The sequence below is a fragment of the Ornithorhynchus anatinus genome, chromosome 3, assembly GCF_004115215.2.
Source record: "Ornithorhynchus anatinus isolate Pmale09 chromosome 3, mOrnAna1.pri.v4, whole genome shotgun sequence".
NCBI classification, from domain to species: Eukaryota; Metazoa; Chordata; class Mammalia; order Monotremata; family Ornithorhynchidae; genus Ornithorhynchus; species Ornithorhynchus anatinus.
The window spans coordinates 15,377,230-15,395,772 of NC_041730.1; the positions used below are offsets into that span (position 1 = coordinate 15,377,230).

General features: G+C 64.1%; 2 protein-coding genes across 12 annotated transcripts in view; one reads left to right on the forward strand and one right to left on the reverse strand.

The window, feature by feature from the left end:
• Positions 1-998: 998 nt before the first annotated feature.
• RCOR2 (REST corepressor 2) lies at positions 999-7,784 on the forward strand. Its single transcript, XM_029059287.1, has 12 exons — positions 999-1,883; positions 2,896-2,952; positions 3,210-3,290; positions 3,413-3,465; positions 3,872-4,033; positions 4,237-4,361; positions 4,612-4,681; positions 4,789-5,007; positions 5,591-5,668; positions 5,818-5,875; positions 6,028-6,242; positions 7,031-7,784. The coding sequence occupies exons 1-12, from the start codon at positions 1,757-1,759 to the stop codon at positions 7,340-7,342; spliced, it is 1,557 nt and encodes a 518-aa protein (XP_028915120.1). The 5' UTR covers positions 999-1,756; the 3' UTR covers positions 7,343-7,784.
• Positions 7,785-8,516: 732 nt separating this feature from the next.
• Positions 8,517-18,543, reverse strand: part of MARK2 (microtubule affinity regulating kinase 2) — a 73,611-nt gene continuing 63,584 nt past the window's right edge. For 3 of the 11 annotated variants that reach the window (XM_029060417.2, XM_029060416.2, XM_029060419.2), the window contains exons 13-19: positions 18,346-18,524; positions 17,893-17,990; positions 16,727-16,888; positions 15,782-16,039; positions 14,311-14,337; positions 11,712-11,756; positions 8,517-10,853 (exon numbers count right to left, since the gene is read on the reverse strand). In XM_029060417.2, the coding sequence (XP_028916250.1) occupies positions 10,493-10,853; positions 11,712-11,756; positions 14,311-14,337; positions 15,782-16,039; positions 16,727-16,888; positions 17,893-17,990; positions 18,346-18,524 (1,130 nt within the window). In that variant the 3' untranslated portion in view covers positions 8,517-10,492. The remainder of the gene's footprint in view (positions 10,854-11,711; positions 11,757-14,310; positions 14,338-15,781; positions 16,040-16,726; positions 16,889-17,892; positions 17,991-18,345; positions 18,525-18,543) is intronic. The other 8 variants (XM_029060420.2, XM_039911386.1, XM_029060418.2 and 5 more) reach the window with 5 other exon arrangements.

Sequence of the window (18,543 nt, forward strand, 5' to 3'; positions counted from 1 at the left end):
CCCCCTCTCGGGTTTCTCTGGGGGGGTGGGGGGGTGGGTATGGGGGGGGCGTCTGTCTGGATGTGTCTGTCTGGGAGCGGGGGTCTCCTCCTTGCTGAATTGGGCAGATGGAATAGTGACCTTTCCCTCCCCCTGTCCCCCAAAACATCCCTCTGCCCAGCCTCTGCACCCCTGGAGCCTCACGATCACCAGCCCCCTTTCACTTTCCTCCCAAAAGACCACCACCCCGGAGGACCGCCCCCCCCAATTCCAGGCCCTCCCCACCCCCCTTGCCCAGCCTCTGATGGGTGGGGGAGGGACAAGGGGAAAATAAATATTTCCAAGGAGACCCCAACCCCCCCCAATCCCCAGAGACTTCCTAATTCTGAACCAGCCTCTGAGGGGTCCCACGCCCCTTATGAGGAGATGTCAGGGGCTGCAGCACAGAGGGGGCAGCCCCCTCCCAGGACGGTCACGCGGGTGCCCCTTTGTGAGTCTGGGGGCGTGTGAGAGCATGTGTTGCGACCCCCTCCTCCCCTCCCCAAATTCCAGTTCGGGGTGCTCCAGGATGGATGGGGTGTGGGTGTGTGTACGGGTGGGAGGGGGGTGCCCTCTGGAAGCGGGTGCCCCTTTGTGAGTCTGGGGGCGTGTGAGTGCATGTGCTGTGACCCCCTCCTCCCCTCCCCAAATTCCAGCTCGGGGTGCTCCAGGATGGATGGGGGGCGCCCCCTGGAAGCGGCCACCCCGACGAGACCCCTCGGGTCTCCCGGGCCCGTCCCCACCTCCCTGGGCAGGCCCGGCCCCGCCCCCCTCCCCGCCGGGCCCTGCCTCCCACCCCGGGGCCAGATGTTCATCTGGCGGAGGCATCGGCTGGGGGAGGGGTGCTGAGGCCGCAGCCGGCACTACTTCCCTGCCAGCAGCTTCATTGTGTGAGCGAGGGAGGAGGAGGAGGAGGAGGAGGAGGAGGAGAGAGAGCAGGCGAGGGAGGGATGGAAGGAGGAGGAGGAGGAGGAGGAGGAGGAGGAGGGACAGGAGGAGGAGGCAGGGGCCGCTGCTCCCCGCCTGGGTCCCTGCAACTTTCCCCCCGGCCCTAAACGCCCCCCCTGCCCCGGCCTGACGCCCCTCAGGGGGAAGGGTCACCCCAGGGGCGGGGGGGTCCCCGCCTTCTTCCTCAGGAGAGAAAGGAGAGCTCCAACCCTGGGAGGAGGAGGAGGAGAAGAAGGAGCAGCAGCCCCCAGGGCGGGCTGGAGCCTGGGTGCTGGGGGGAGGGGGGCTAGCCAAGGGAATTCCTCCCACCCCCCACACCCCGATTTCACCCCCAGCTGGGGACAGCAGGCAAGGCCGGAGGCTCCAGGGGGGCAAGGGCCGGGCGAGCCGGGACACGGAGAGAGCCGGGCCATAGCCTTCCGACTCCCCCAGAGCATCCCGGCTCCCCCCGGGGAGGAGGGCAGAGAGGGCCGGTGCCCCTCCAGGACCCAGGCGCTCTGGCCCCCCAGCCCCTTCCCGACTCTCCTCCGAACACACCAAAACTTTCTGGTGACCCGCTTGGTGGGGGCAGAGGGAGGGAAGACAGGAGCGACCGTCCTGTGGTGCTCCCCTCCCGTCCCCTCCGGTTGCCCTCCGGCCTCGCTCAGGACCCCTCCTGCCTTTCTCGGGGTGACCTCTCCGGGGGCATCTGGGGTGAGCCTCGCGGCTCCCGGAAGGACTAACTGCCAGCTCACCTCCCTGGGCCAGGAGCGGCGGCGGCAGTGGCGGCGGCGGGCAGGCCGGCCAGGCGATGCCCTCGGTGATGGAGAAGCCGGGCTCCGGCTCGGGGATCCTGTCCCGGAGCAGGGCCAAGACGGCTCCCAACGGCGGCCAGCCCCACTCGGAGGATGACAGCAGCGAGGAGGAGCACTCCCATGGTGAGAGCCCGCCGGGCCGGGGGTTAATGCCATCTCAAGGGACCGGGGAGGGCTGCTGGCCGGCTCTGACTGGCCGGGGGCCGTTGGCCCGGGCCTGGTTGGCCGGTGACCGGTGGCCGGGAGCTGGCCCGTGGCTGGTGGCAGGCTCAGGGATCCTCTCCCTGCTTTGGAGGGAGGGGGGTCACTGCCAAGAGCTGAGACCTCTACTCTCGTGGCACTAATAGATAGATGGAGGCCTCCCTGGTGGCGGGAGGGAGGGAAGGAGGGGGGCTAGAAGGGGGTGACTCTCCCCACCCGGGGGGGCTGGAGGGGAGGGGGTCTGGGGAGACCGGGCTCCCGGCGGCTCTCACCGGTGGGGCAGCTCCAGCCCAGCCCCCAGGACAGCTGGCTCTCCCCGGGAGGCTGCTGGTGCTGCTTTGACTGGAGCCAGGACCCAGGCCCTTACTGCTGCTGCTTCCTCCTCCTCCTCCTCCTCCTCCTCCTCCTCCTCCTCCTCCTCCTCGGGAGCCAGATGCCTTCCGCGCCTCTATTCCGCCCCCCCTCCCCACCCCAGCCCGGCTTCGGCCCCAGGTGCCCTCCCGTCTGGGACAAAGCCTTTTAAGCAGGGACAGAGGAAATGAGAATGGTGGTCATCCCTCCCCAACCCTCCCAAAAAGCCCCCATCCTCTTCAGTGCAGGGCCCAGCCTGGGGATGTGGGGGGCGGGAGGGATGATTCTGGAGAGTCCCCCTGTGGCCAGGTCAGAGGTGGGGCTGTGCCCCTTGTGTTACACCCAAGCGGTGAGTAGGGGGGCCGGAGAAGGGGGCCACAGCTGTCCCCTCGCCCCCCTCCCTTCCCAGAGCTCCCGCATTCCCAGCACAGAGCCAGAGGCCCCTCCCACCCAGCCTAGGGGAGGGGGTCGGGACAGCCCCGGAGGCCAAAGCCCTCTGTCCTGGGGGGGCCCAGAAGGCCTCCCCAACGCCCCCTGCCTCTTCAGCTGAAGTCTGACTGCCTCCCGCTCTCTGGCTCCCCAGACAGTATGATCCGGGTTGGAACCAACTACCAGGCGGTGATTCCTGAGTGCAAGCCAGGTAAGGGGGCCGCCCGGAGAGCCCGTGGGGCTTGGGCTAGGGCCGAGGCCTTTAGACTCCGGGGCCTAAAGGGATGATGGTCGATTAGCCCCGTGGGCCGCCCGTGTGGCTCTCCTCCGCCTTCCCTGACCTGGCCACTGCCCCCGCCCCACCGTCCTGAGATCCCCTCAGCCCCCCTCCCGGAGCCCGCCCCCACCCCCGGCCTGGCTCCACCCCCCCCTTCTCAGCCCTCCGCCCCCCCATGTGTCTGTCTGCAGAGAGCCCAGCTCGCTACAGCAACAAGGAGCTGAAGGGGATGCTGGTCTGGTCCCCCAACCACTGTGTATCCGATGCCAAACGTAAGGCCAGGCCCCGGGCCTCGGGGCGGGGGTTGGGGCCTGGGTCCGAGGGGCGGGGCCCGGGGAGGGGAACCAGTCCCCTGCTTCCTGCTGACCAGCCACTCCCCCTCCCCCGCCCGCAGTGGACAAGTACATTGCCATGGCCAAGGAGAAGCATGGCTACAACATTGAGCAGGTACCCGGGGGCCCGGGGAGGGGTGGCGAGGGGCCCTGGCAGAGTCGGAGAGGGGCCGGGAGGAAGGGGTGGGGTGGGAGGAGGCCGGAGGGGAGGCAGGGAGGGGCTGGGGTAGAAGGATGGGAGTGAGCCGGGTAGCTGGCTGAGGGAGGAAGGGATGAGGGATCGGAGAGGAGGAACTGGGTGGGGGGAGGTTGGTTGGGGGAGGGACCAGAGGAGGGAAACCAGGGTGAGGGAGGGATCAGAGGGGGACAACCAGAAGGGCGGGGAGGGACCAGAAGGGGAGGAGGAACCGAAGCGGGGAGGGACAGGGGTGGAGTCGGGGGCGGGACCCGGGCTGAGCGGAGATGGGGAGTAGGGAGGGAAGGAGGCGGAGGCTGAGCGGGTCCGGGGCCCCCTGGGACAGGCGCTGGGCATGTTGCTGTGGCACAAGCACGATGTGGAGAAGTCTCTGGCCGACCTCGCCAACTTCACCCCCTTCCCGGACGAGTGGACGGTGGAGGACAAGGTGCTGTTCGAGCAGGCGTTCGGCTTCCACGGGAAGTGCTTTCAGCGCATCCAGCAGATGGTACGGGCCTGGCCACCCTGTCAGTCAGTCGGTCCATCGGTGGTATTCAGTGAGCGCTTACTGTACGCAGAGCACTGTCCCAAGCGCTTGGGGAGGACGACGCGACGGCCCCGACCCCCAGCCCCGAACTCGAGGATCCCTAACCCAAGCGCTCCATCCCCAATGCCCCCCGGAACCCAGTCGTCCGGCTCTCCCTTCCCCAGCTCCCAGATAAGCTGATCCCCAGCCTGGTGAAGTACTATTACTCCTGGAAGAAGACCCGGAGCCGCACCAGTGTGATGGACAGGCAGGCCCGGAGGTTGGGCGGCCGCAAGGAGCGGGATGACAGGTGCAACGGCTCGGGGGCCGGGGCCGGGCCGGAAGGGGAGATGAGGCAGAGGGGAGAAAAGAGAAAGGGGAGGATGAGGCAGAGAGGAGGGGAAGGAGGAGGAGAGGAGAAGGGGAGATGGGGCAGAGAGGAGAGGAGGAAGGGGGAGATGACGGGGTACACGGTGGAACGTGGAGAAAGGATCTGTGGGGATCGCGAGGGTGGGGAGTTTTTTCCCCCATCTTACCCACTCTCTGGCTTCTGCCGGCAGCGATGAGGTGGAGGAGAGCAGAGGAGCTGTTAGCGAGGGAGAACCGGATGGCGGGGATCCCAAGAGAGAGGTGAGGCCCACCTCCTCCCCAACCCCTTAGACCCTCCCCAACCTTCACAGTCCCCAAGCCCCCCACCCCCGGCCATGACTCTGACTCTGCTCCCCCGGCCTCTCCAGCAACTGCCCCCGCCGCGACCCCTGAGCTCCCGGCCCGGCCCTGGCAAGAAAGAGGCCCAGTTGTCCCAGTACCGGCACCACCCTCTGCGCACCCGCCGCCGCCCCCCCAAGGGCATGTACCTGAGCCCCGAGGGCATCGCCGCTGTCTCCGGCAGCCCCGACCTCGCCAGCCTCACCCTGCGGGGCCTCGACTCCCAGCTCATCGCCCTGAAGCGCCAGGTGGGCGGCCCGGTCCCCGTGAAGGGAAGGGGTGAAGGGTCGATCCAGGGGTGCCCCAGGGTGGCCTCGGAGGGGGGAGAGAGAGGGCTCTCCCTAATAATAATAATATTAAAAGTGGTATTATTCATTGTTGTATTTATTGAGCGCTTACTGTATGTAGAGCACTGTACTAAGCGCTTGGGGAGTACGATTCGGCAACAGAGACAAAACCTATCCAACAACGGGCTATTATTTAAGTGCTTACTGTATGCCAGGTAACGTACTCAGCAGTGGGGTAGATGGAAGCAAATCAGGTTGGCCGCAGTCCCTGTCCCACAGAGGGCTCACCGTCTTAATCCCCATTTTACAGATAAGGGAACTGAGGCCCAGAGAAGTGAAGTGACCTGTCCAAGGTCACACAGCAGCAGACAAGTGGAGAAGCCAGGATTAGAACCCAGGTCCTTCTGACTCCCAGGCCCGTGCTCTAACCACCAGCCCACGCTGCCGCTTCCCCGGGGCAGCCGTGGCAGGGGTTTGTCGGGGGCGGGCTGGAGCCGGGAGCCGGGGAGGCGGTAGCGTCATCTCTGCCGCCGTGTTTCCTCAGGTGCAGAGCATGAAGCAGACCAACAGCAGCCTGCGCCAGGTCTTGGAGGGTGGAATCGACCCCCTGCGGCCCCCCGAGGTGAGGGCAGGGAGAGAGGTTGGCCTGCCTAGGGCCCAACACGGGAAGTGGGGCGGGGAGAGCTGGCTTCTCACAGCAGGCCATCGCCGAGGTTTATCTGGGGAGACCCAGCATCCTTTCTCTCTCCCCATTCCTCCCCCTCCTCCCAGGCCAACACCAAGTTCAACTCCCGCTGGACCACGGACGAGCAGCTCCTGGCCGTGCAAGGTGGGGCCGGGGAGGGGCAGGGGAGCGGGTCGGAGGGGGTGGGGGGGCGGGCGGCCCAGCAGCAGGAGACGGGGGGCGGCGGAGCCCCAGGAAGAGGGCGCGGGTGCCTGCCTCGCCCCCCGCCTCACGCCTCCGATGCCCACCGGCCGCAGCCATCCGCCGTTACGGGAAGGATTTCGGGGCCATTGCCGAAGTGATCGGAAACAAGACCCTGGCCCAGGTGAAGACTTTCTTTGTGAGTTACCGGCGCCGCTTCAACCTGGAGGAGGTGTTGCAGGAGTGGGAGGCGGAGCAGGACGGGTCCCCCGGAGAGGAGGCCCGCAGGGGAGCCCCCGCCCCCCCGCCCCCGAGCGAAGAGGACGACGAGGTGAGGCGCGAGGCCCGCCAGCCTCCCCTTGGGCCTTGGCTCTGCCCTCTTGGTCCTCCCAGAGGAGAGGAAGGTCTGGGGCCAGGACAGGGAACGGCACCCAGGCTGCAGACGAGCTGTGTCGCCCTGGGGAAAAGAAACGGCGTGGGCCCGGTGGATAGAGCCCGGGCCTGGGAGTCAGAAGGACCGGGGTTCCAATTCCGGCTCCTCCACGTGTCCGCTGGGTGCCTTTGGGCGAGTCACTTCACTCCTCTGGGCCTCGGTTCCCTCCACCGTAAAATGGGCGTTAAGACTCTGAGCCTCATGTGGAACAGAATCTGTGTCTGATGTCATTATCTTGAATCTACTCCAGTCCTCAGGACAGTGCCCGGCACATAGTAAGCGCTTAACAAGAAGCAGCATGGTTTAGTGGATAGAGCACGGGCCCGGGAATCAGAAGGTCAAGGGTTCTAATCGCGACTCCACCACTTGTCTGCCATGTGACCTTGGGCAAGTCACTTCACTTCTCTGGGCCTCAGTTACCTCATCTGTAAAAAAAAAAAAAAAGGGATTAAGAGTGGGAGCCCCACGTGGGACCGGGACCGTGTCCGCCGTTATTAACTTGTATCTACCTCGGTGCTTAGAACGGTGCTTGGCGCAGAGTAAGCGCTTAACAAGTACCTTTGATATTATTACTATTAAGTCCCATAAAAAAGCCCCAAACCAGTCCAGGGGTCCGCTGGTTGGGGTGACGGGACCCAGACGGGATCACCTTCCCGTCTTGTGACGGCGCCGCTCTCTTCTTGCAGGTCCAGATCACGTCGGTGTCCTGCCTGGCGCCGGCGGCACCCGCCCTGCCTCCGGCCCCGCCGCCCCCGGCATCCCTGTCCCAGCCCCCTCCGCTCCTGCGCCCATCGCTCCCCACGGCCCCCACCCTCCTGCGCCAGCCGCCTCCCCTGCAGCAGGGCCGCTTCCTGCAGCCGCGGCTGGCCCCCAACCAGCCCCCGCCCCCCCTCATCCGTCCTGCCCTCGCCGCTTCCCGGCACAACACCCGGGGCGGCCCCCAGCCCCCGCCCGCGTTGCTGGGCGGCCCGCCTGAGCCCCCGCCCCCCTCACTCTGAGCTCCGGGGAGCGGGAAGGGTACCCCGCCGCGTAGGTGGGCGCTGCCGGCATCAGCGAGGACGGCTGCCACCCGGCTCCCGCGCCGGGCCGCGGCTCTGGGGATCGGCCCGGCCTCGACGCCGGGAGACGCGTGGGCGGCGTCGGACTTAGGGTGCCGGACAGCCGGGACCCCCACCCCTGGACAGCCTGCACCCTCCCTGCTCGGAACCGTCCGGGAAACGGCGTCCCGGGCCCCGCGCGCCGGGCCTCGGCCCTGGGGCTCGGACCTGGAACGGGCTCCCCCCCCCCCCAGCTGAACATTTTCTCTGGGATTTTCCACTTTGCTCCGGGGCTTCATCCCTCCCCAGTAGTGGGTGTTAGTGACAGTAGCATAAAGGGGGTAAGGTAAGGCAAGGCAAGGTAGGGGAGCGGGAGGAGGGTTGTAGGAAAGGGGAAGGGAGACTGAACCGGACTCCTGCCGCCTGGAGGGGCAGGGGCAGAGGTGGGGTGGGAGGGGGAGCGGTAGAGGGGGAGGGCCACCTTCCCTTTCTGTTTTAGCAATAAACGCAAGTGGGAGGGGAGGGGAGGGGGGCACGTGGTGGGTAGAGGGGAGGGGGGTGGGCGGGACTGGGCAGCATCCGACCCGGGCCGCAGCCAAGGCAGCCACGATGGTGGTCCGGACTTGGGCCGTGCCCCGTCGCCCGGCCGGGAAAGGAACGAGCCATTCCGTGGCCGGAGCGGGCCCGTTCGGGAGAGGGGAGAAGAAAAGTCAAACCCGGGGTTTATTTTTCGTCGGTTTTTTAAATAAAAAGGAAAACACCCACGGAGCTTCTCGTTTCGCCCCTGGCCGCAGTCCCAGGCCGCTGCAGGGGTTGGGGGTGGGGGGGAGCAGCTCGGACGGGGTCCGCGGCTTCTCCGGCCACACTGGGTCTGGGGGCGTTTTCCTGCTTGGAAGGAGGGAAGAGAAGGAAGGACTCCTCGCGGGAGCCCGGGCTGGCCGGAGTGGGGGAAATAGGCCACGGGCCCTCCGTGCCTCTCTTCTGGGCAAGCCAGGAGGAGGCCGGGTGGCACCCGTGGGTGGGGAGATGACCGGGCCGTGCCCCCTGGGCATGGGAGGGGGGCAACCCCTGGGGGCCAGCGGGCAAACCCCCGGGCCCTAGGGGAAGGAAAGGAGGCCGCGGAAGGCAGCGACGGTTCAGATTCCAAACATTCTCTTTATTACGTGTCTGATCCAGAGGAGAAAGTAAGTGCGGGAAGGGGTCTGGGAGGGTGGGAGAGAGGGGAACCTCTCCGGCTCGCTGTGCCCCCTCCCCCCCCCCCACGTCCCCTTCCCCTCGACGTGGGGGGTGGGAAGGTCCTCTCCGGCAAAGGCCTCGAGGGGGATGGGAGAGAGGGAGGCCGGGGAGGGGAGGTGGGGGGTGTGAAGCCCTTGGTCTGGAGCCGGAGCCCTCATTTGGGGGGGCTGGAAAGGGGGGGAGGGGGCGTGGCTCCTGGAAACCAGTGGCTCGATTTACCCCCAATTCTTGCTGGGGAGGTAAGAGGGGAGGAAGAGCCGTAAATCAAAAATAATAATAATAAAAAAAAAACCCATCACAAAAAAAAAAATGTACATCTCCGAAAAGGTAGGGTCAGCCCGGCCCCAGCTTCTCAAAACTAGAAACAGCAGAGAAATAAATTAAGGGTTGCGATAGCTGCTCTCCCCCCCACCGGGCCCCGACTGCGAAAGGCCCGGGGGGCGGAGGGGAGAGGGGGATGATTTAGCCCACTGGAAACCACCTTCCCCCCCATCCACCCCAACCCCGGCCTGCCTTGGCCTCGGGCACCGGGGCAGACCTCGTCCACTCCACCCTGCGGGGAGGGGGCGAGACCCGACCCTCGGTCTGCCACGGGAGGGGGGCACGGGAGGGAGCGGAAAGTCGAGAGAAAGAAAACAACTGAACCGTCTCACAGGGAACCGGGGCTTGGACCCCCAAGAAGCCACTGCTACGAAACCAGCCAGTGCCCGGATTAATGCCAACGAACGGGAGCAGGGGGAGGGGAAAAGGCGGACTGGGGGTGGGGTCTGTGCTTTCAGACGAGGGGCTCTCCGACAATGGAGATCATCACCCAGGGACAAGGGTGGGGGGAGCTTGTGTCACCCCCGAGGGATGGGGACAAGGGTGGGGATAGGAAACAGACACCCCTCCCACCCCCTCTGGACTTCTCCCCACACCACTTGGCTGCCCGCTGGACCGTGTTCCTGGGGTATTTGGCAGGTGGCTGGAGACGAGGTGAGGGACAAAGGGACACCCTGAGGCCCACCCTCCCCTGGGGGGGAAGGGGATGGCACGGTTTCCTCGGTGGAGAGGGAGGCGGTGGGGGGATGAGGGAGCTTGCCCTCCCCCAACAGCAGCTTTGGGGCAAAGGAAGGCCAGCTTCGGGGCCAGGACCGCACTGATGCCCCAGCAGGAGCTCGCCCTCCTGTGGCCACCGCCCGGAACCGCAATCCCGAGGGAGGGGCCGGACCCACCCCCCCAAACCCCACCGGCCTCCTGTGGAAGCAGGGCACCCCCTGCCCACCCACCCCCCGCCCTTCCATCCCATCTGTCCAGGATGGGGTCGTGCAGGAAAACAACTTTCGAAGTCCCAAGCTGGGTGGGGATGGCCTCCTCGGATGGATGGATGCTCTAAGGGAGCCCAGGCAGTCCCCCGCCCCCAACCCTGTACTCTTCTTGGCCCTGGTGGGGGGGGGGGGGAAGGCCGGCCCCGGGCTCACTCCACCAAGGGGGACGTCCCACCCGTGCAGGGGGGAAGGAGCCCAAGGAGCGGGGATGGAGGGGGGCTGGTGGGTTTCTTTTTTTTGGTTATAAAAAAATTTCTTGGTTTCGCGAAATACTCTGTGCAACTGCGGTACCCAGGGGTTGCCCGGCCCCGCCCCCCTAATTCTGTCAGCTCAAGGGGGGATTGGGGTGGGGAGGCACTATATTCCTCACCCACCGCCGAAAGAAAAACAAAGGGGGGGGCCGGGAGGGGGACGCCAGCAGGTCACACACACAAAAATCCAGTCCCCCCCTGGCCCCACCGGGTGGATGGGTACACCACCCCTGCCCCTGAGGCTGGGCTCTGTCCCGTGCTGGTCCTGTGGAGGGGGGGAGCCCCCGCCCCCTCCCCCCGCGCCCCCCCACCGCCTGTTAAAGCTTCAATTCGTTGGCAATCTTGGAGGCAATGTTCTTGAAGGCCATGGAGGTGCCGGATATCCGCTTGAAGCGGACCCCGTTGAGGGAGAGGCGGGGCAGCTTGCACACCTCCATCTCCCACTGCACGAAGGTCTCGTGGCCTGGCGTCCCGTGCATGCACAGCAGCATGTACTTCTCCTGCAGCTCGCACTGGCAGTTGTTAGCGTCCAGCACCTTGCGGATTTCCCGCATCATCTCGTTGGGTTCCATGGAGCTCGTCGTCTTCATGCTCCAGGTGAACCGCAGCGAGCGGGGCTTGGCCTCCCTGTTGTCGTCCTTCTCCTTGTCGGCGGCCCCGCTCCCCATCACGTGAGGTCTGCCGGAAGGGGAGAGACGGGTGCTTGTCAGGCTGCTGGACGTGGGGCGGGGTGGGGGTGGGGGACCCAGGGGCGGGGGGCTGGTAATGGGAAAGGCCAAGTGTGAGGGCCCGGGGGAAGGGTTGAAGGTTTGAGTCCCCAACCCCTCTGCCAGACCCTGGTACCAGAGGGAACAGAGGGGGAGAGGGCGGGAGGATGAGTGGAAAGAGGGAACAGTTCCTAGATTGGGGGGCTGAGGTGGGGAGGGGAGGGGCAGAGGAGGAAGGAGGTGAAGAAAAAAGGGGGTAGGAGAACAGGAAACCTTAAACCCTGGCTTCGTTCAGTCTTCCCTCCCCTAACCTTTTGTAGGTTTTAGTATCTCCGGACATGGAGGGAAAGAGAACCGAAAGTTGGGGGGAGAGGAAAGGGAGGGGTAAGAGGGGACCGGAGGGCCCTGCCTTGCCCCCAGCAGTCACGTGGGCAGTCCCCGGGTCCCCGGCTGCAATGGCCTGGTCTCTGTGAGAGCAGAGAGGGCAGAGTGAGCATGAGCAAGCTCCTCTGACCGGTTCCAAAAAGCTCACACTCACTCCTTGTTTCTCTAAGGAAGAAACTGAGGCACAGAAAAGGAGGGAAAGTAATTAGGAGCAGAGCCAGGAACCCAAGCCAGGAAGCCCCTACTTCCAGCCCGGAGCTCCAGCACCCGGACTCCAAATGTACAAAAGGAGGGACCCAGAGGCGGCAGTCCAGGAAGAGGAGGGAGGAGGAGGAGGAAGAAGAGGAGGAGGAAGAGGAGGAGGGAGCCAAGTGGAAGGAAGAGAAGAGCAGGAGGTTAGAGCTTGGCCCCTCCGACCAGCTGCTGGCTCACAGCTCTCTCTCACCTGAGGGTTTCCACTCGGTCTTTGCTTTCGGGCTCATTCGGGTTCCTCAAAAAACAGAGTTGGGGAGAGTTTAGTGCCGAGACCAATGGTTCCTTTCACCGTGGCCAGCCCCAGGGGGAAGGGAAGGGGGGAGGGGAGAGGAAAGGATGGGAAAAGAGCCACCATCTGGTGGGAATCAGGACCAAAGGAAATTGCCACCACCTGGGAAAGGGGTTAGGCCCAGAGAGGCCCCTGCCTCCCATCACCGACTCTCCCATCCCACTGAGGTATGGAAGATGGTCTTGGACTCCCAAGTTCCCCCCCAACCCCCACAGGCTAGGAAGGATAAACCATTATTTTCCAGATTATTGATGGGGAGCAGAAGGGAAGTGTGTGTCTGTCTCTGCTATCAGTATTGGGTCAACCAGGGATTCGGCAGGAGGTGATTTCTTGCTTCTTTCATACTAAACATGGCTCACAGGCAGGCTGCTGACGGGAATGGGGTGGGGGTGGGAGGGATGGGGGCACATGACGGAAAAGGAAGGGAGTTCTCGAAGCTGAAGGTCAGAAACCACCCCTCTCTACCTTACCCTTGGGGTCTCCAGCAATTGGGTCTGCAGCTATTTCTGGGAGGCGGGTGGGGAGAGAGAGGGGAAAGGGAGGGAGAGGGGAAGAATGGTGGAATGGAGGGGGCCTGATTCTTTTCTCTTCTGGGCTCGCTCAGGGCAAAAGAGGCCTGCTATCCTTGAAGGAATAGGGGAGGGACGGCAGGATGCCCTTGGGCCCCCCGCTAAAGAGGGGCTGGGAAAGCGGCGGGTGGCAGCAGCAGGCCAGGGGAGGGCAGGGCCATCGCCTGTCATCCAGGCACCAGGAGGTGAGAACCGGAACGGCCCTGTCGGGCATCCTGGGTGGGAGCCAGCTGGCAGGAGGCCCAGGGCTGTGGGGGGAGGAAAGGAGAGACACAGCAGGCTCCGGCCGGGCGGCCCATTGGGCTTTCGGGCCTTTCTGCAGCTGGGGGAGAGACTGCCCTCTCCTCCCCGGCAGCACCCCGCTCTCCGCCCGCCAAGCTGATAGGCCATCTGCTCCAGTGGCTGGGAGCACCCCGGGGCCTGGGGAGAGGCCCAGGACTGGGGGCACTTCTGGCCCCGCTGAGCGGCTTCTCTGGTTGCTGATGGGTGGTGGTGAGGTCGGGGAGGTGTGTGTGTGGGGAGAACATGAAAAGAAGCACGCACAGAGACCCACACACGTGCACGCGCACACACATGCACGCACACACGGGAGGCGAGAGGGCGACACGGCAGCACAGAGAGAGCAGAGACAATTTGGCAAGAGCCGAGGGCCTGAGGAAGAGTGGGAAGCCTGTCCTGGTGACAGGCGGCTCTCAGAGGATGGAGAGAGCTCAGATTTTCGGGGGGGGGGGGGGGGTGAGGGCGGGCTCCAGGGTCAGGCCTGAAAGCCACTGCAACAGGCAGGAGGGAGGTCAGGGAACATGTCCTCCTGGTGGTGCCCGTGTACCTCGGGCTCCTCCTCCCCACGGTATGGCATCTTTGGCGCCGTCCCCACCCCTCGGCCCAACCCCTCGTTCCTCTGAGGTCCTCGCAGAGGAAGTGGAAAGGCTCAGCCTCAGCAGTGGGGAGTGCAGATCTTGGGGACAGGGAGGGCGTGGGCGTGTATGTGTGTGTGCTGGATCTTGGGTCTAACTGCCCAACGGGGGGCTGCCAGGAGGCCCCAATGCCATGCTTCCCCGCCCTCCCCAACCCAGCTTGTTGCTCTGTCTCAGTGGGGCGGGTGGACAATAACCACCTACCGAAGGACAGAGAGGGGTGGAGCCTCTCTGAGGTGTCTCAATAATGCTTCCCCTAAAACAGACACCTCAGAGGCTCAAGAGGATAGGGAGTGAACAGGGGACACGCAGAACAAAATGTGGTTGCAGATTTCCCAAACCCTGAGGACTCCTTGCACCACATGCATTCGGGGGGGGGCGGGGCTGGGAGGGAAGGGGAAGAGAGAGACAGGAGGAGAGAGGAAAAAAATGCAGAGAAAGAGAGGAGAGGGAGGAAGGGAAAAAAGCAGCTCAATGGTGAAGACCAAGAACCAGAAATCAGGCTTGAGGGGAGAGAAGAAAGATAATCTTAAAGGGACATCTCTTGGGAAGGCTTCTCTGTTAGGTAGACATAATTGATTCCTCTTGACTCCAGCAGACTGTGCATCCTTCTCTTTGGCTATTACCCTAACAGAACTGGCAGCCAACCCTCTGATCTATCTCACTGGAGTCATCACGGGGTCCCCGATTCTCCCAAAATCATACGGGAGAAGGGGAGGAGGAGACAGAGTTAAAACCTGGCCAGCGAGGCTCCCACCCAGGCAGCCAGCCCTCAATCTGCATCTCTCCCCAACCCCATATCCTAAAGAACGGAGTGGAAGAGAGCCCGGCTGGTCCCCTTCCCAGAGACATAGAGGTGGCCACCGTCCCTTTAAGGCATCTGGAGGGGAGGGAAGGGTCACACAGACTCCGTTAGAAGATGGAGGAGGGAATAGGAGAGGAAGGGGGAACCAGAAAAGGGAGTTAGTGATGGAGATGGGACCTGGGGCACAGACACACAACGGGCTCGACGCCTACCTTCTGGCAAACCTGAAAGACAGATTTCTAAAAAAAAAAAAAACAAAAAAAAACAAAAACAAAAACAAAAAAAAAGACAAAAGAAAAAAAGAAATAAAATAAAATAAAAAAACCAACAACAAGACGGTGTGTGGACAAGTGGCGGGGGTGGGGTGGGGGAGGGGAAAGAGAGGGCTTTACATGTAGAACAAAGTGTTACCCTGTTCTTGGGAGAGCCGCTCAACGAGACTAGATTCCCAGGCCCGCTGCCCCCATCTCCCAGCTCTCCCCCTGGGGCCCGAAGGGGACGGAGTTCCTCAGGGGCGCTCCAGAAGGAGAAGCCCAGCAAGGGCCGGGTCCCTGGGAGAACAGAAAGAGCAGCAGTGGCTCAGGGGAGCCTGGGGGACATTGGACAGCTGGGGGGGGAGGGGGGGGTGGACAAGCGGGCGGGAAGGGCCCCCGTATCTCCAAGCCACCCTGCTGGTTTCTGGACCAGGATAGGCTGAGGAAAAGCCTGGTGAAGGTGGGGGAGGGGATAGAGAGATTGTCACTCAGCATTCCTTGCCCTCGTCTCACTCCTGGCCTGGGCCCTTGAGGTTGGTGGGAGGGGGGACCCGCCAGGCAGCGGGAAGACTGGCAGGAAAAACCACTGAAGAAAATTCTGCCGCGGGGTCCTCGGACCGAAGTCCCCTGCAGGACAGCAAGCTCGGGGTGTGGGGTGGGGGGCGGCCCTGTCACCAGAGGAGCCATGAAACCATTTGCTCTGGGGCCCAGCGGAGAAAAATGACTGTGGCTCGGAGGCCAAAACCACAAGCTCTTCTTCCTTTCGGGGCCCTGCCACCTCTTACTTCTTTCTCCCCGTCCCCCACGCTTCCATGGTCCTCCATGAGGACAAAGGGCACTGCCCAATGGATGCAGGGGGAAAGGGAGAGGGCTAGCAGGCCTCGCCTGGCCCCGAGTCCTGGCCTCAGTCCCCGAGAGGGGCCAAAGAATCTCAGAGTCACAGGGTCTTGGGGGGAGAGGCGGAATAAAAATGGGATGGAAGGAGAGACCAGGAGAGGGCACATTCTCCCCTCCAGCCCCAGGCAGGCCTCCTCCTCGCAACTCCACAGCTACATCACCAGGGCACCCGTTGCCATAGGAACCCAGGGGCGAAGAGAGGGACTTTTATTTTAGCAGCAGCGGCGTTCACACTCTCAGGGAGGAGGCGGCAACAGCCATCTGGGGCCTGGGAGCGGCAGGTTTGTGTGAAGGCTGGGGAAAAGGAGTGCTGGGTCTGGCTGGCCCAGTGGAGTGGAGGGCCTTCTGCCACCCTCCTCCCTGCCCCCCACCTCAGCACCCCAAGTTTGGCTTCAATTCCCCGGGGTTTCCCAAGTTCCACGACTCCTCCTTCCCCAGCCCCGTCCCTCGGGCGCCCCTGCCTTCGGGCTGGAGTTTATAGCCGCTGGACCGCCCCCCTCCACCCCACCCAGGACCCGGCCCTGTCACCCACCTGCGCACGAACTTGGATGTGAACTTGCTGAAGATGCTGCCCGAGGCGCCCCGCCGGCCCTGGCTGTTGCCCGAGGGAGAGGCGGGGGTCACGCCGTAGGGCAGGTTCTGAGGGTCCCGCACCTGGCGGAGCTGCCCAGCGTGGAAGGTGCTGCGGCTTGACACGCCCCGAGGGAAGTTGGTCCTCTCTGGGGCGCCCCCGCTGCTGCTGATGTTGTGGGCCGAGGGAGAGGCCACGGGGACCCGCTGGGGGGCCGTGCTGTGGGGAAACAGGCGGGTGGAGAGCCGTCAGTCCCCAGGTGGAGCCTGGAGCTGCCCCAGGGGTCCTTCACCCGGGTGGGGCTACATCCTGGCTCGGGCGGGCAGGGAGGGAGGGGGCTGATGGAAACGGGAGACCACGGAGGGGTGATGGGGGGGGGGGGTAAAAGGGTAGAATCTGCCTGGGGGGAGGGTGAGGGCAGTGTGAGGAGATGGGTTGAGAGGGGGCACGGAGGGTAAAAGCATCTGGACTAGGGGGGGCTGCTGGAGTTAGTTGGCTTGGAGGGGTAAAAACAGGAAGGTTGTGCCCAGGGACGCCAGAGCAGGACAGACTGGGAAGGCCTTGAGGGTCCCAGGCCCCGGTGCCCCAGCAGTCTCTGGCCCGAGCCACCTTTGTTCTCCCCCATGCTTCCTGCAGCTTGGCTCCAACTGTGAGTAGGGAAGGGGAAAGCGGGCAACCAACTCCTTAACCCCTTGAGCCCATCCTCTCCGCTTCCTGACTGTGTAACGTGGAGCCACTGCCAGCCAGCGTTGCCAGGGCAACCAGAATGGAGCAGACTCTTTGGATGGGGTGGAGGCTGGGGCAGAGGCTGGGGAGGAGGCTGGGCCAGAGGCTGGGGAGGAGGCTGGGGCAGCCCGGGAGCAGCAGCCGAGGCAGCAGGGGCAGGGCAGGCCACGGCACACTTGCCTGGGCCGCGGCACCTCACAATTACTGTCCGTGGGGGGCAGCCCGGAGGCCTTGTTGGGGTGAACGGAGGCCGACATGGATTTCTGGTGCTGGCGGGGCCGGGCCGCGGAGACAGCGGCAGAAGCGGAAGCCGTGGAGGCCCGGGAACCCGGCATGGTTAGGCTAGGAGACAAAAAGCAGCGGAGAGGCCCGGGGTTAGGGAGCGGGGTCGGGGGGAGGGCGGGGAGAGGCCCAGGGGAGGGAAGCAGAGGTGCTCAGACGTCCCAGGGAGGGAAGCGGGGCCAGGGAGACAACCCAAGAGCTGGGGAGAGGAGGGAAATGAGGAAGAGGACCAGGAAGCAGGTGAGCAACAGTAGTAGTAATCATACAGAGAGGCAGCAGTAGGCAGGAAATCAGGAAGGGAGGAAGACAGTGAGCAGCGGGAGATGATTGTTTGCAAGTTGCAACTGTCTCCGAAGAGTTCCAAGGACATGACCCGTGGTTCTTCAGACTAGGGAGAAGGGAAGGAGGGTTGGGGTGGGGAAGGGTTCGACCAAGGAGGTAGCTGAAACTCAAGACCGTCTGCTTCCGAGTCGTGGCTTGGGTGTGGCTGAAGGTCCTTCACTGCCCCAAAATGACCGAGGCTTCCTAAGGCTGGGCTGGCTGGGATCCCTAGCTTGCTCGCTCGGTGGGAAAGCCGGAAAGGGAGCCCAGGCATCCACCCACTAGGCCCAGCGCAATCTCCAGGACTCTACTCGGTGGTCCCCGCCCTGCTCTCCACAGCAGCCAGGAGCTCCACCCTCCAGGCTGGGAAAGCACCAGGGTTGAAGAAGTCACCTGGGAGTCACGGCGACAGCTCCCGGGAGAGAGAGGGCCAGTCGGTGGACAAACGCGAAGCTGGAGCGGGGGGTGCCGGTGGGGGGGGGGGGGGGCACTGGGAGAAGAGCAGGTGTCAGGGAGAAAGAAGGAAGTGGGGAAGAGGAGAGCCAGAAGAGGTGGATAGCACCCCAGATGTGAGGGAATGGGGAAGACCAAAGGGTGGGTGGTTCAGGGGATTTTTCTCAGGGCCCTAAGGGATTGCCTTGGCCAGTCCCATCTGAGGCTGAGGCAGGTGTCCCAGGGGATCGGTCGGACTCCGAGACCATCCACGGGGCCCTGGGGCCTGTCCCGCTCTGTGGCACGCTCACCTGTCTTTGCCGTTCTGGATGGAGCTCGGGCCCAGACTGGCACGGTCCAGGAGGGGGGAGTTCCGGCTCCTGTTTGTGCTGGTGGAGAGGACGCTGTTCTGTAGGGCACAGCAGCAGCACGAGAGGTGAGGGCCAGGCGACGCTGGGCCTTGTTCAGAAGGCCAAAGGTGTTTTTTCCCATCTCAGCAAGGTTCTGCCCCAAAGGGAAGCCTGGGGAACTCCGCCCTCAGCATCTCCTCCCCAGCCCTCTTAGCTCTGGCAAGAACTGTGCTCAGCCCCCGGCCCTCCCCGGGGAAAGGGACTCTTCTCCCCAAAGGGATTCCGGGAAAGACAAAGCTACAGTTGTCAGGACAAGGCGGGCCGCCTCTTTCAAAAGGAGGGGCCAGATGGATGGAGGAGAGGGATCAGAGCATGTGTGACCTGGGACGCTGGGGAAGGGTGGGCAAGGCTGACCGTGGAAGGTGAGGGTGTGGTCTTCTTTCTTTCAAGGCCAGGCAGGGGACTGGCAGGCACTTTAGCAGTGCTACTAGTCTTGCGCCCGGACTCCCGCTCCTCTTCGGGCCGTTTGTTCTCAGCATTATTACTCTGGGTCTTCTTGGAGTAGGAATTGGAGGTGGGGATGGCAGGACCAGCTAGAAGGGCCCGAAGGAA

Bases quoted from the DNA above. Each gene is read 5' to 3' on its own strand.
- RCOR2 (XM_029059287.1), top strand. From the start codon at position 1,757: ATGCCCTCGGTGATGGAGAAGCCGGGCTCCGGCTCGGGGATCCTGTCC. The intron at 2,953-3,209 runs GTAAGGGGGCCG...GTCTGTCTGCAG, and splicing joins GATTCCTGAGTGCAAGCCAG to AGAGCCCAGCTCGCTACAGC. The intron at 5,669-5,817 runs GTGAGGGCAGGG...CCCTCCTCCCAG, and splicing joins ACCCCCTGCGGCCCCCCGAG to GCCAACACCAAGTTCAACTC.